We start from the raw sequence: 14067 nt of genomic DNA on the forward strand, positions 1-14067 counted from the left end.
CTCTTCATTTCTAAAATCACCTTAAGAAAATAGATCCCATCACGATGAAAGCCGATAGAGATATAAAGAGTTATAGCTGGCGCGCAGCCGAACCGCTCTGAAAGCAACGAATAACGAGCGCGCGTTCCGCCTCCAGAGCGCGCGCGGGTGGAGACGCGTTTCTCTCACGTGAACCTTCACTGAACTCTCATCACTGAACTCTCATCACTGAACTCTGAACTCTCATCACTGAACTGCTCTCCGACACCAGCACGGACATGGACATGGAGGAAGAGAAACTGCGTAGAATATATACAGTCAAACCAAAAATTATTCAGACACCAGATATAATTTTTGATATTTTTTTACTAGTGGGTGCAGGACACTATAGTTCATTTATGTAAGTGAGGATATAGCAAAGTAAACTGAACCCAAAAGTCATTCATACAGTGGACTACCAGTCAGATTTATAAAGATTTGGGACAAAACATTATTCAGACACTTTGACCTGACCATGTTTTGCTTAAGTGTTTTTTCTTTAACTGCTAATGCGACCTTTTAACACCACAGACTGGACAAAATGAAGCATTGCTTGGTAATTTGTTGACCTAAATTGGTATTATCTAATTGTGTAGTTAAATTGAACAGCTGACTGCTATTCAACCTAATTCATTTGTGAGACAGTCAAACAGAAGGATGGACAAAACCAGTGAAATATCAACTGATTTGAGAGGAAAGATTCTACGAGGAGGGCTTTTCAATCAGAAATATAGCAAAAATATTAGATTTGCCTAGAGGGACAGTCTTTTCCATTGTGAAGACATTTAGTGAGACTGGTGAGGTGAAGATTTTGCCTTGTTGTGGAAGAAAGAAAAACACAACACCCAGAACAGACAGACTTATAAGACAGTTAGCAATAAAAAAACAAAACCTTTCTGCTAAAATAATTGCTGCTGAAGTCAAAAAGGCAACAGGCTGAAGAATGACAATGGGCTGCATTCCCCGGAAGAAACCCTTGATCAGCAGGAGAAATCAAATAAAACGCCTCCAGTTTGCAAAAGAACATATCCACATGTCCACATGCAGAATTCAGGAAATGATGAAGTGATGAGAGCAAATTTAACATGTTTGGCAGTGATGGCAAAACTAAAGTGTGGAGAACCAAAGGAGAAACCCCAGTGTCTGACTCCTCATGTGAAGCACGGTGGGGGCAATGTTATGGTGACGGGGTGTATGGCAGCTAGTGGAGGTAAACTACATTATATTGATGGAACTATGAACTCGGAGATGTATGTGGAAATCCTCCAGTCAGATGCTGCCATCAGCCGGGAAGCTCATGGGCCGTCGGCACATCTTTCAGCGTGATAGAGACCCCAAACACACTGCAAAGAAGGCTGCTGATTTCTTTACGCAGAAGAGGATTAAAGTGCTAAACTGGCCACCACAAAGTCCAGATCTAAACCCGATTGAACATCTCTGGGAATTGATGGGACGTCTCCGTCTGGATGAAGTGCCAAAAACCCCACAGGAACTGAAGAACCTGCCGCAGCGAGTCTGGGAAAATAGTGAAGTTCAGGTTTGCATGAACCCAGGAGACTACAGGCTGTCATTGAGGCTAAGGTGGCCCAACAAAGTACTGATAGTTGTGTAAATATTGCCATTCTAACAGTGGTCTCAATCATTTTTGGTTGATTGTAATCCATCCAGAACCTTTCTATTAAAGTTATCATTAAAGTTATCTGACATTATCGAGATGAATTTGTTCTGACACAGTTTTACTCTGAGTTCTTGTCATATTTTATTACCATTTACTAAATAAACTGTGATAATGTGAGAATTGTTAGTTTGGACTGTGTATACACATATACATACATACACACAACCTTATTTGCACCCTTATTTACAAGCTTTGCTTTGAGTAGAAATTCAGTAAGAAATTCTAATATTAGGATGTAATACCATAATATATCTTTAGAGCGAATATGTCTAGTATCCATTTCATTTCAAATATAGCCTAATATTACACATTTCAGAATCAATCTATAGCCCACCTTGGTTAAGTGAATTACAAAACGTTCTTTTGTACAAATAATAAAGTTTTATATATAGTCTATTTTATTTACCTGGTTAATATAAATTTTTGGACCATATATGTTCATCGCATTATAATGAAACCCTTCAGATTTCAATAAAACTTGTTTAAAGAATAGCCAGCTCTCTCATCTCATCTTGTATTAATGGGGATAATTAATTTATTCTATCTGGTCTTATATACCTTAATTCCAAAATAAGATGTTTTATCTTGAATTGGAATGCCAGATAATTCAAGTCACTGTGTCTTTGCTTCAATACAAATAATTAACTTTTTAAATATGTAGGCTATGGATAAAACCCGATACAAAATATAATTCCTTTAGTCTCTCATACATTGATACATTGAACAACACTGACAAATATATTGGGGAAATGTTTTGTTTGGAATTAATTTGTCAAATGTAAAAAAGAACGACAACAGAAATAACAAAATGTATTTTCTTAATTGATTTGTAGCCAACTGGTCATAATGTTATTCGTGTTTGAGCAAATTAATATATTATTTTTTGTTAATATGATCATTATATATATATATATAATTCTACATCTCTAAATCTCTAAACACAGACCCTCTTGTGTCTCATGGGCGAGATCGGCATGTCTAAAACGAGCAAGTTAGGGCGCGTGACCTCAGAGTCCGTTGCTAGGGAAACAAGGACGCTAAGACGCAATCATGCACAAATGAGCATTTCTGCTATTTCTTGTTTTTGTTTCTTGTCTCTCTACACTGTAAATATATAATTTATCCCATTATGTGTAGGTACAAATTACCTAGACATTTTGCGGGACAAAATCACTTCACTTTTATAAACGGGACGATCCCCGTATTGGACAGGTGGCGACCTTAGGCCCTTTAACCTTATGAAAACAGTAAAATTATTAACGTGAAAACTAATTAAGTAAGCACGATCACACCGTGACGTAACACAACCCTGGTGGAGATCACGTGACAGAAAAGGCGCAAAGTTGATACCACTTTTCAACAAACAGGGGTCTTTATCCATATACATGTTGACAAAATATATGTTATAACGTTATGTTTTCACTTTATCTATTAACAGTTTCACAATAAATTGCGCTTAATAATATTTGCGCCAGTATTTCTTATGTTATGTGTGTCAAATAAATGGATGAATCCACACGGTCCCGCTAAGTAGAAGGTACTATCCGGTCTCGGGTCAAAGTTCATAAGAGCTGCAGTGCGCGTTTCTCTCGTGCCGGGTTTTTAATTTCTTATTTTTGGAATAGGTGGTCAGTTCATTTTATTTCCTCCAGAAAGATGGCCTCAGGTAACAATTGTTTTAAAATATATCTAAAGTAGCTCAATCAACGCAATAATTGTTATTTATTTGTTTGCGGTTCTATGTTGTGAGACATAAAGGATCATTAGCGCAGCACGATTAGCATTAGCGGCTAAATGGCCGACGCGGGATTTGCCATTGTTTAAATGTAAAACAACATTGACGACATAAGCTATAAGACTCTTTAAATAAACAGTTATGTGTTAAATTATACACAACGAGCCGGCTGGTAGGTTAATGTGAGACTTTAGATGGGCCTTTAGCCTCCATGCTCATGGTGCGGCGTGGTGTGATTGTTAACATAGCATTTTACTGATGATTACATAGACGACCATCTAAGCGTTCAGTTGACGTTTGAATGAAACCCATTTAAAACCTTTTCGATGCAGTGTTTACACTTATTGAATATTTTCTGGCTAATTGTGTATTTCTGTTCGTAGATTCAGGCTACGGTCAGCCTGGCGCTCAACAAAGGTAAGTGATATTTACCACAAACACGCACACATATTAATAGTGCTAATAATTAATGTAAGTAAGTCTTTATATATAAGTGTGGCGATAAGGTTTTCAAATCTTAGTGTTTCGTAAGATTGAGTCATTAGCCCGGTAAGAGTAAAGCTGGTACCATCAGATTCTCCCAATTTGTTGTTTGTTTCAATATGTGTAATTTTTACTTCTACTTTTTTGGACAGTTACGGATCTTATGGTGGAGCCCAAGGCTTTCAGAGTGGACAGGTAATGCTTGATCATATGATTGTTGTTAATATGCATCTTCTTAGTGTTGTAGCTTCATTGATTTGATCTTTTCCAGCAAGCGTATGGTCAGGGGAATGGAAGTGGCTCTTACGGTGGACAGAGCTTCAGTGGTTACGGACAGGCTGGTGGTACGTGACCGTTAAAGTGATTTGAATGAGCCGCTCAGTTAAAGATGGCTGTTGTGTAACTGTGTTGTTTCCCCACAGGAGAGAGTTATGGCCAGTCGTCTCAGGGATACTCCTCTGCCGGATACAGTCAGCCTCAGCCGGGCCTGGACAGCTACGGTCAACAGGCTTCATCTGAAGCCTCTCCTGGGTGAGAGATCTGGCTTCTCCATCACACACACCTCATATCTCTCAAGCCCTAAGTCGGTATTGTGCATGACATGCGAGAAGGTTTAAATGCATTTCAGAAAGATGCTTATCACAAACTTTGGTCCTCGTGTGTCAAGCGTGAATCTTTTTTTTTTATTTATTTTTTTTGCTTCTGTTTGACACTTTAGCTGCCTTTGCACTGCAAAGATGATAATGTTCAAGGAGGCTCACTACATGTAAGGGTTAATGCCCGACGAGGTGTCCATTGTCAGGTATTAATGGACGACGGTGAGGCACGGAGGACAGTTGCCTCCGCCGAAGTCCATTAATACCTGACAATGGACACCTCGAAGGGCATTAACCCGCTTATACCATGGTCACTTGCCAAATAACACATTTTTAAAACATTAGTTTATATTTTAATTAGTTTTACAATCGAAATCTAAAGTTTTTACAAACAATAACTTGGTTTCCCTGGTTACGCCTGACGGTTTATTTAGCAACCGGAGATATTTATAGTCCGCTCGATTTATAGTCCGTATAGATGCTTTGACTGCCTGTTGCTATGGTTACTCACAGCTGATGTAGCCAGCGCATTTATTTATTAATTTCGAACGGCAAACAGTCAGTTTCACCAGAACTCCTTTACTAGGTGTCCTCTATCACTTTTTAATGGACACCCTGCAGCCAATCAGAATCGAGTATTCACCCAGACCATGGTATAAATTGGCTTAAACTGGATGTTTAATTGTTTACACTTGTTACAATTATGACCCTCCCCCCCAAAAAAGCCAAGTTAGTGCTACATAAATTGATTTTAAATGGGTTTCTTAAAACAATTTTAACCTTTTATTAATTTTTATATTTATTACTAGCCTTGTTTCACGGTTAACAAAGGATCCTGATGCACATTTTTACCCACACCAGCTTGTGAACGGTTTCCCTCATCCTCTCTCACTGCAGGTATGGTGATAAGTCGTACGGACAGCCTCGGTCTTTCGGTCAGCCGGCTGCGGCGGGTGCCGGTGGAGGAGCGTACGGGCAGTCCAGTGGCTCCTATGGGAGCTCTCAAGGTGGATATGTGCGCCGTAATGATGGTAATTGTTTTGTGATGTACTGCGATGTGTCTTGCGTAGACTTTGATCCAATCTGGCCTACAAATAATAATAAATAAATTACATTATTATATATTCCGTCAGTGAGTTTAACCTGTCAGCATTTCTGTCCAGCAAAACCTTGTTTAAGGCTTTGAATACCTTTAGGCCCGGTCTCACAGACAAGGCTTAGACTAAGCCAGGATTAGGCCTTAGTTTAATTAGGACATTTATAGTAAGGTACAATTATAATATACTATGCTACAGTCTCATGACACTTGCGTGTTGCAAGTAAAGCGTCCAGTTAGCATTTTGGAAATTAAAAATTGTGGCTTTTTTGTCCAGTTTTGAGAGAAGCGTCTTGGGGTGTTTTTAAACCTGTAGATCGTTTGCCTTTTTTCTGAAACGGGGACTAAATTTGTTACAATGTTGCATTTTCTTAGTTCGGTTCACTTTCACAAGGCAACATTTCAGAGCGTACCAAATGTTCACGCAAGTCACATGTGAGTAAAACTGTCCTCTTATTGGTCAGGTTCTTCTGCGTCATCCTTTAAGATGAATTGACATTCATTATAAATGAATATCTGTACATCTTTATTTGTAGATGTCGAGACTCATGCAAACACTTATACGAATGTAGCCATCATTCCCGCTCGTACTGATAAGTTATATACACTTAAAATTGTGTTTTATATATATTTATATAAATAATGCAGTTAGAGCGGGAATCAAGGCTTCGTCTGGATTCTTGCAATGCGTGAGAAGAGCAGTTGTTGCACAACATTTTAAGATGAAGAGGCGTCCTTTAGTTTTCAGCTGCGACGGTTAATGAGCTCACGGACAGAATCAGACACTGCAGCTTTTATGTAACACATTTCCCGCTATGAATTGAGACCGCTTGCTTCGTTGGTTCGGATTCCTCTCACCTCAACCGAACTGCCCCAGAGTTCGTTTTCAGTCGGGCTGAGATCATTTAGAAAACACCAGGTCCGAATCAAACGCTCTGAACGAGCCAGGTGTGAAAGTGCCCTTAAACCCTCATCTTCCCCCCCCCTCCCGCAGGTGAGGCACGCAGGTATGGCGATGACGGAGGCTCAGACAGGACTGAGGGCTACAGGGGCAGAGGCCGTGGGGGTTTTGACCGGGGCGGTTATGACCGCGGAGGCTTCGACAGAGGTGGCCGAGGAGGCCCACCCTCCGGTATGGGGTAAGTGTGCCCACCCCAGAAGGTATTACTGCACTCGGATGAAAAACATGCTATTAGACCTGAAAGCTGTTGATAAGACTTTAATTTAACTTATTTTTTTTTACATTTTGCTATGCATAACTAATTAGGTGATAATTAAGTTTGTTCTACAAAAGGTGCTTCCACTGTACTTTATTATTTGAAGTGGTTGTACTCTTAATGGACAACACCATCTGTTTGTTTCTCTGAAGTGACACTCCACCCAATATAATGTCAACTAATTGCAGTTAGTTGTTGGATGCTTTATTATAAATAGCTTATAGGCTACAGTAGCCAGGTTTCTCCATGTGTAGTGCACATATATATGCATAAAGCATCACATTCACATACAGGACATGTTATAGCTCAAAACACACAAGCAATGATATGCGTAACTGGCACATCTATGGATATTTGCCCTCAAGGTTTCATCTGCTCTTGAATTGGCGAGATCTTTTGTTAGACCGAGAATTACAAAGCTAATTATGGTAAAATATTATGTGTAGGAGAGACTCAAGCACAACCCTTCCTCTTACACTTTTTCAAGGCCAAATTAATTGGTTGGTTTCCCTTGAATTAAATGCTAATTCTGAAAAAATAAAAAAAAAAGGCCAAAAAACCCCCCCAAAAAACTGAAGTTGCCCATTGTTTATCCTCTGAAGCTGATTGGATGATTGGGAACCTGGTCGAATTCCAGTTAATTTTATGCTCATTTCTCCTGGTCTCCATTGTTCCAATCACCTTTTTTTCTTTTTCTTTTTTCCCTTCCCTTTGGGAGAGTTTTCACATTGGAAGGTTCAGCTACGAGGAACAATTCTCAGTCACTCCACATGAATCGCTGTCTGTACGGTGTTGTTTCTTTTTGTGTTAACTGGTCTACATTTTATACTACAGGTATCAAAGTGAGTGAAATTAAAGTTGGACCACAGCCATTGGAGCTCATAAGCACTCATAATGGAAGACAAATGTGTGCTCGTCTACACGAGTGCCACAACAGTTAGACGCTCAAATCTAGTTTTGTTTCTTGAAAAAAAATGAAAGAGGGAGCAGGGAGGTTGTCCTCCGTGCTCTGCTCTGGTTTTAGCTACATCTCCGTCTCAATTCAGAGCGCATCAAATCTTGAAGTTAATCCAAAACCATTCTAATTTGAAAGAGGCTTGCCTTTTGGTTTCAATTTGAAATGTTTCATGTACATTTTGGCCCATCATCCTTAACCAAACTGTCAATGGGAGCCGTTTCCTCCTCAGTAGTAAACCATGGCATGAATACTGGTAAAGAGGGAGCCTTGCGCTCCCAGGTTTCAACAAAGGAAAGCCATCATATCTTCAATTTTTCCTCTGCAGTGGTGGTGACCGTGGTGGCTACAAAAATTACGGTGGTAAGTGATGAGCATCAGAACTGTCTCAGTGGGGGAAAAGAAATAAGAAATGCAGAAAGATTAGCTGGCAAATGAACTCTTGAGCCACCTTGTTATGTCAACCCAAAGGAACATCATTATTGCTGTCCTCTCTGGTAATACTCTTGTGGGATAAAGTCTAACAACTACCCAGCTTTACTCTTGTAAAATGGTATCTTTGCATGAGGAAACTGAATTAAATGTCAGTCTTCTGGATGCCACCTGCACATGGTGAAGAAGAAAACATGATATAGATCAATACTTGGATTTATTTTTGCTAGACACACAGAAATTTGTCCTGGTCTACAAAGGTCTTGGAAAAATGGTGCAGCAATTTTGGACACTGGTGCATAGCTTAAACTGTCACTGTAAAGGTCAAATCTACATAGCAAAGCAGATTGGTTTTATTTTCTTTTATTCATAGACTTTGTATTGAAATAAGGATTTATGACATAAGTTCTCAAAGTTGTGTTTCTCTTTCGTGTCTTGTTGTTTTTCAGGACCCAGAGACTATGGTCAAAAGGATGATGGCGGTAAGTGCGAATGTCTCGCTCAAAGCCTTTCAACTTAAATTCAGAAGTGAGAGAGAGAATGTAGTGGTTTTATTTGAGTTGGCATGAAGAGTAGTGGAAGTTACCCTGGTGTGTAAATGTACTGTAATGGTGTCATGACTCCAACATTAATGTATGCTCTCAATTACAGATGGCGATCAGGATAACTCGGATAATAATACCATCTTTGTCCAAGGTCTTGGAGAAGAGGTCACCACTCAGGAAGTGGGTGACTTCTTCAAACAAATCGGGATCATTAAGGCAAGTTCACTCGCCAGAAGGTCATGCAGGGCCTTATGAAATCAGTTTATTTCTCCCCCTAAAGTATGTTTTTCTTTTTATCCAAATTCATGTCTTTATTTCTTTTTTTTTCTTTTTTTTCTCGACTCAGTTTTAAAGTTTAGTTGGCAAAGAATGAAATAATTATTGCAGTCATAACTTTGTGTTTTCTCAAATTCCATTTTATTTCTCCCAAATTTGATTATTTTATTTTTTATATTTTTTGGATTAAATTTTAATTGTTTAATTTAAATTGATCAAGCATATCTAATCAGTTGAATTCAGAAAACTTTAACAGCTTAATTTATTATTTTACATTAATTGGGGCCCTAATTTTTTTCAGAAATTCGACTAGTTTTTCTGGATTTGATTTAATACATATTTGTCAATTGTAGTAAGTATAAAGAATAAGGCAGAAAGAGTGAATTAAATATTTTAAAATGTAATTAAATGAAAATGGAGTTGTTCCTTTGACCAACAAAGTGCAGCACAACACGATTTACTTAACATGAACAGGATTTTTTTTGTTAATTTTAGAAGTACCTTCTACTGTACAATACAGATATAGTGTTGTGTGTATATGTATGTCAAGTTAAACCAAGCTTTGTGGGTGGTCATGAAGACCTTTTGAGTTTGTGTGCATGTGACAAATGTCAGATGAAGTTCATGCCCTCATATAGTAAGACGACAGATGCTGAAAACACACATGCAGACTTCAAATTTAAATGTTATATTAAATGTCTTTTTGCGGTGTAAATACTAGTACATGTTGCTTTTTTAAAAAAAAATTAAGTGTTCGACCCTCATTTATTCATCCAAAGTTTGCTAAATTCCATGACTTTCTGCATTATACAGTAAATTACACTTATGATAGGATTCCAAGATTCGTCTGTTTTCTGCATCCTGTAAATCCTAGAGTCCTAGTCACGAACTACAGTGACCTGAAGTGACCCTGACTTACAGTTGCTTAATCTACTCTAATGTCTTCAACAGCTCAATAAGAAGACTGGCCTTCCCATGATCAATCTGTACACGGATAAAGCCACTGGACGATTGAAGGGTGAAGCCACAGTCTCCTTTGACGATCCCCCTTCAGCCAAAGCTGCCATTGATTGGTTTGATGGTAAAAGAAACATCCATATACTGTGTCTTTGCCTCTGATAACCCCACAATCACTCTTCACAATGCTGTTTCCTTTTCCTGGAAAATAGGAAAGGAGTTTAAGGGAAGACCCATCAAGGTGTCGTTTGCTACGAGAAGGGCAGAGTTCACCCAGAGAGGAGGAGGCCGAGGTGGTGGTGGAGGAGGAGGAGGAGGTGGCGGCGGCCGCGGTGGTGTGTGCTGGACATCTTCACTAGTCCTTCCTAGTTGCTTTACTTGCCTAATAAACCAGTTCGATCTTTTAGACCCGCTTGGATTGAAACGAGGGTCATGCTGATTATTGGGGGTGTAACGATACATTCATGATCCTATACATATCACGACACTGAACTCCCGATACGATATTATTGCAGTAACTCCATCAAAATGCTAAATTTGGTGTTACATTGTGGGTGTATGAATAGGCTTGGACTTGGAAACCCAAAGCACAAAACAATAGTGACACCAAAATAAAAATATTCATCATTCTGAAGCTGAAAACAGCTCATTTTTCATTTTAGATTAATTCTTGCACTTTCACTGACAAGATATATGTAAAATAATGTAGACCACTTTTTACTGGTAACATGAGACATTTTGGCCTTATCAGGACACACAAATATTCCCCCATTGCATTATACTTTTATTATATTATATCCAACATTATATATAGTAGTACTGACACTAAAACTCTGTAAACGTTAATCTTTTCACAGTAGTTTTCATCTTGGTTGAATATACTCAATACATTGTTGCATTTTTGTATTGTGGCACGGCATATTGTTGCACCCCAACTAATTCTTCTATGCTGTTTTGTGCGCACAGGTTTTCGAGGCAGAGGCGGCTTTGGTGGGGGTCCCTCGTTTGACGTCAGGGGAGGAGACTGGCCTTGTCCCAACAGGTTTGCACCATGTCGTCATTTGTGTTTAAGAGGAATATGTAGTCAGATGGTGTTCATTTATATAACCTCTCCTTGCAGCTCTTGTGGAAACATGAACTTTGCCAGAAGATATGAATGCAACAAGTGTGGAACTCCTAAACCTGATGGCGGTGATAGTTACGGAGGTGGTAAGTTTAATGCATGGACACTACGCACATGTTTCTTTACAGTCTTTGACGTCACCAGCAGGTTTCTGAAGCGTCACTCCCCAGAATGTCTGAAAATGGGCAAAGAGGCGGATTAGCTGAGCTGACGTGACGTAGACAAATGGCTAGTAGTGACAGAAGTGGCAATCCACCTGTCACTCAAGTGGCCACGCCCTTAATTATGCACAACTTTAAGGCTTAATATAATTTAAATGGATGAGTTGTAAAAATTCAGCCCCTCACAGTTTTCATGAAGGGCAAAATTAGCTATATAGACCAAAACCTCTTTTTGTACCAGACTGTAAAGGCATTTCCTGTGAAGTTGAGCATTTTAACTATGGAATTGACTCTTTTAGACCTTTAGTCTCTAGTGGTCGATGAATTGCAGTTTAAGTCACTTCCATATTGGTTTCGAGAGAGTTGGGAAGGTTGTCGCTTGGTTTAATAAAACATTTGACCAATAGAGGATGATTTGCCCCAACTCTTCTGAATGGCAAGCAGAAATGATGCACAACGCTTATATTCATGCTGCCGCCCACTCTTCCCAGAGCGTGGAGGTCGGGGCGGGTACGGAGGCGACCGCGGGGACCGTGGCGGGTTCAGGGGTGGCCGAGGCGGGGGTTTCCGGGGTGGAGACCGCGGAGGCTACGGTGGAGGAGGATACAAAGCTGGCGGAAGGTAAAGAAAGCCCCTCATCTCCACAATCAGTCGTAATCCAGCGTGAATGTTGTGTGACGTGTGTAATCTCCTCCGTCCTAAAGGGCAGACCACAGAGAAGAGAGACGCGGCCGGCCATACTGAAGACTCCCAGACCATTGCTGATTGGGGTGTGTGGGGTGGGGGGGGTGGGGTTAGGGGAGAGGTTTGTGTCCGCATACCTTTCTGTTGCATGAGCGTCCTGCATATACTGTTTGAGCAGTTCTTCCCATAAATGTTGAATCTACTGCGAGGAGCTGGAGGAGGCTGAGTGAAGGGAACAGGATGAATTTGTTCTCTGATCCGCCACTTTTCTAAACCTTCAGTCCTGTAAGGAAATGGCGAAACTGGCCACAGATCAGCTTTAAAGGATGACGTTGCTCTAGGTGAAGGGGATGGGGCCAAATGTTATTTTTGTTACTTTTAATTTCCTGAATTGTTGAATCCGGCATTTAGTGTGTGATAGATTTGTGAAATGCTTATTGTTTTGTAAAAATCAATCAACACAAACCCTTTTACTTGTTTCTTTTTCTTTTTCTTTTTGCAAAAAATATTAAACACCCTTTTGATCTTAATGTACTTGTTTCTGTGTTTTTTATTTTTTAAGAGAAGTACATTTGTGACCCTGGACCACAAAACCAGTCACATGGGTCAGTTTTTTTTGTTTTTGTTTTGCGATTTATACATCATCTGAAAGCTGAATAAATAAGCTTTTCATTTATGTATTGTTTGTTAGGATAGGACAGTATTTAGCCGAGATAAAACTATTTGAACATCTGGAATCTGAGGGTGCAAAAAAATCGAAACATTGAGAAAATCCATCTTTAAAGTTGTTGATGTTGGCGATTGTGCTGAATTCACTCAGAAATGTTTTAGATATTTATGGTAGGAAGTTTACTAAGTATCTTCATGGAACATGATCTTTAATATCCTCATGATTTTTGGCATAAAAGAAAAATCGATAATTGACCCATACAATGTATTGTTGGCTATTGCCACAAATATACCCGTGCGACGTGTGACTGGTTTTGTGATCCAAGATCACATATGACATACAGGTCATTAATCTTAGTTTAAAAAAAAAAACTCCCTAATAGCAGTGGTTTAAAATGGCCTGTGAAATCAGAATGGTATAAAATACATTGTATGCTAATCATAACTAAATCATTACATATTTAATCAAAGACCTGTCACTGCTTTGTTGAATAAGAGCCACGGAAACCTTTGAATCGCTTTCATATAAGAATGAAGCAATGAAACATTACAATACAAATTGAGAATGTATTCAAGCTGTAGATGAGATGCTAGCTTCAGTTTAAAATTGGCATGAAATCAATTTACTTGATGTTCTGCTGCCAAATATTAGCAGAAGATGTGTAAATGTTACCTTTTTTGGGGTAATATTTTATTTTCTATTAAAAGTTTTAAATTCACTTTTTCAAATCCAATTTATGGCCTATAAAAGATATTAACGGCCTTGCAAGTCTTTAAAACCTCCACAGCCTGTTTAATACCAATAAGCCTACCAAACACAACAAATAAGGTTGTTGCCAGGTTTGCTTTCCACCTTTAGCCTAAGTGAATAGCCTAAATAGGGGTATATAACTAACCTTTTGATATTTGATTTATTCTGACTGAAGGATATATTACATATAAATGTACATAAATTGATTTCTGTTTAAAATATTTGCATTTATGTAAATAAAATTAAGTGTAAATTCCACTGTTTGGTGAAAATGTCAGTAAAGTATCTACACACATCTTTGTGTTACTTAACCAAAATGTTATTCATTCTTATCCAAAAAGACAACAGAAACAAACAAAAGTCAGTGTTCCTGTTTATCTCTGTAAAGCTGCTGTGAAACACTCTGTATTGTATAAAGCACTATACTGTATAACTTGCAATTCTGACTAAAACACGCAATTGCAACTTTATATCAATTGCAAGCTTATATTACACAATTCTTACTTTTTTTTCTGCAATTCTGACTTTATATCAGTTGGGAGTTTAAATAAATTGCGAGTTTATATCTTGCAATTCTGAGAAAAAAAATCAGAATCGGAGTTATATAAAAAAAATGTCCTGGCTCTTCCAAGCTTTATAATGCCAGCGAATGGCCGGTTTCTGTTTTGAAGTCCATAAAATTGCATCTATT

General features: G+C 38.8%; 1 protein-coding gene across 2 annotated transcripts; it reads left to right on the forward strand.

Moving 5' to 3' along the window:
- Positions 1 to 3226: 3226 nt before the first annotated feature.
- taf15 (TAF15 RNA polymerase II, TATA box binding protein (TBP)-associated factor) lies at positions 3227 to 12486 on the forward strand. 2 transcript variants are annotated; one of them, XM_084418039.1, is made up of 16 exons: positions 3227 to 3362; positions 3815 to 3848; positions 4067 to 4109; positions 4186 to 4258; positions 4337 to 4445; positions 5408 to 5541; positions 6601 to 6745; positions 8107 to 8141; positions 8660 to 8692; positions 8862 to 8971; positions 9983 to 10112; positions 10201 to 10323; positions 10955 to 11030; positions 11109 to 11197; positions 11764 to 11893; positions 11977 to 12486. In XM_084418039.1, the coding sequence occupies exons 1-16, from the start codon at positions 3353 to 3355 to the stop codon at positions 12014 to 12016; spliced, it is 1314 nt and encodes a 437-aa protein (XP_084274165.1). In that variant the 5' UTR covers positions 3227 to 3352; the 3' UTR covers positions 12017 to 12486. The 2 variants fall into 2 exon arrangements, with proteins under 2 accessions (XP_084274165.1, XP_084274166.1); XM_084418040.1 differs by having other exon boundaries at positions 5408 to 5517.
- Positions 12487 to 14067: the final 1581 nt, after the last annotated feature.

This window comes from Rutilus rutilus (genome assembly GCF_951802725.1).
Source record: "Rutilus rutilus genome assembly, chromosome: 9".
In the NCBI taxonomy this organism is placed as follows: domain Eukaryota; kingdom Metazoa; phylum Chordata; class Actinopteri; order Cypriniformes; family Leuciscidae; genus Rutilus; species Rutilus rutilus.

Coding starts and splice junctions, on each gene's coding strand:
- taf15 (XM_084418039.1), top strand. Junction 5,542..6,600: donor ATATGTGCGCCGTAATGATG/GTAATTGTTTTG, acceptor CCCCTCCCGCAG/GTGAGGCACGCAGGTATGGC. Junction 10,113..10,200: donor TGCCATTGATTGGTTTGATG/GTAAAAGAAACA, acceptor CCTGGAAAATAG/GAAAGGAGTTTAAGGGAAGA.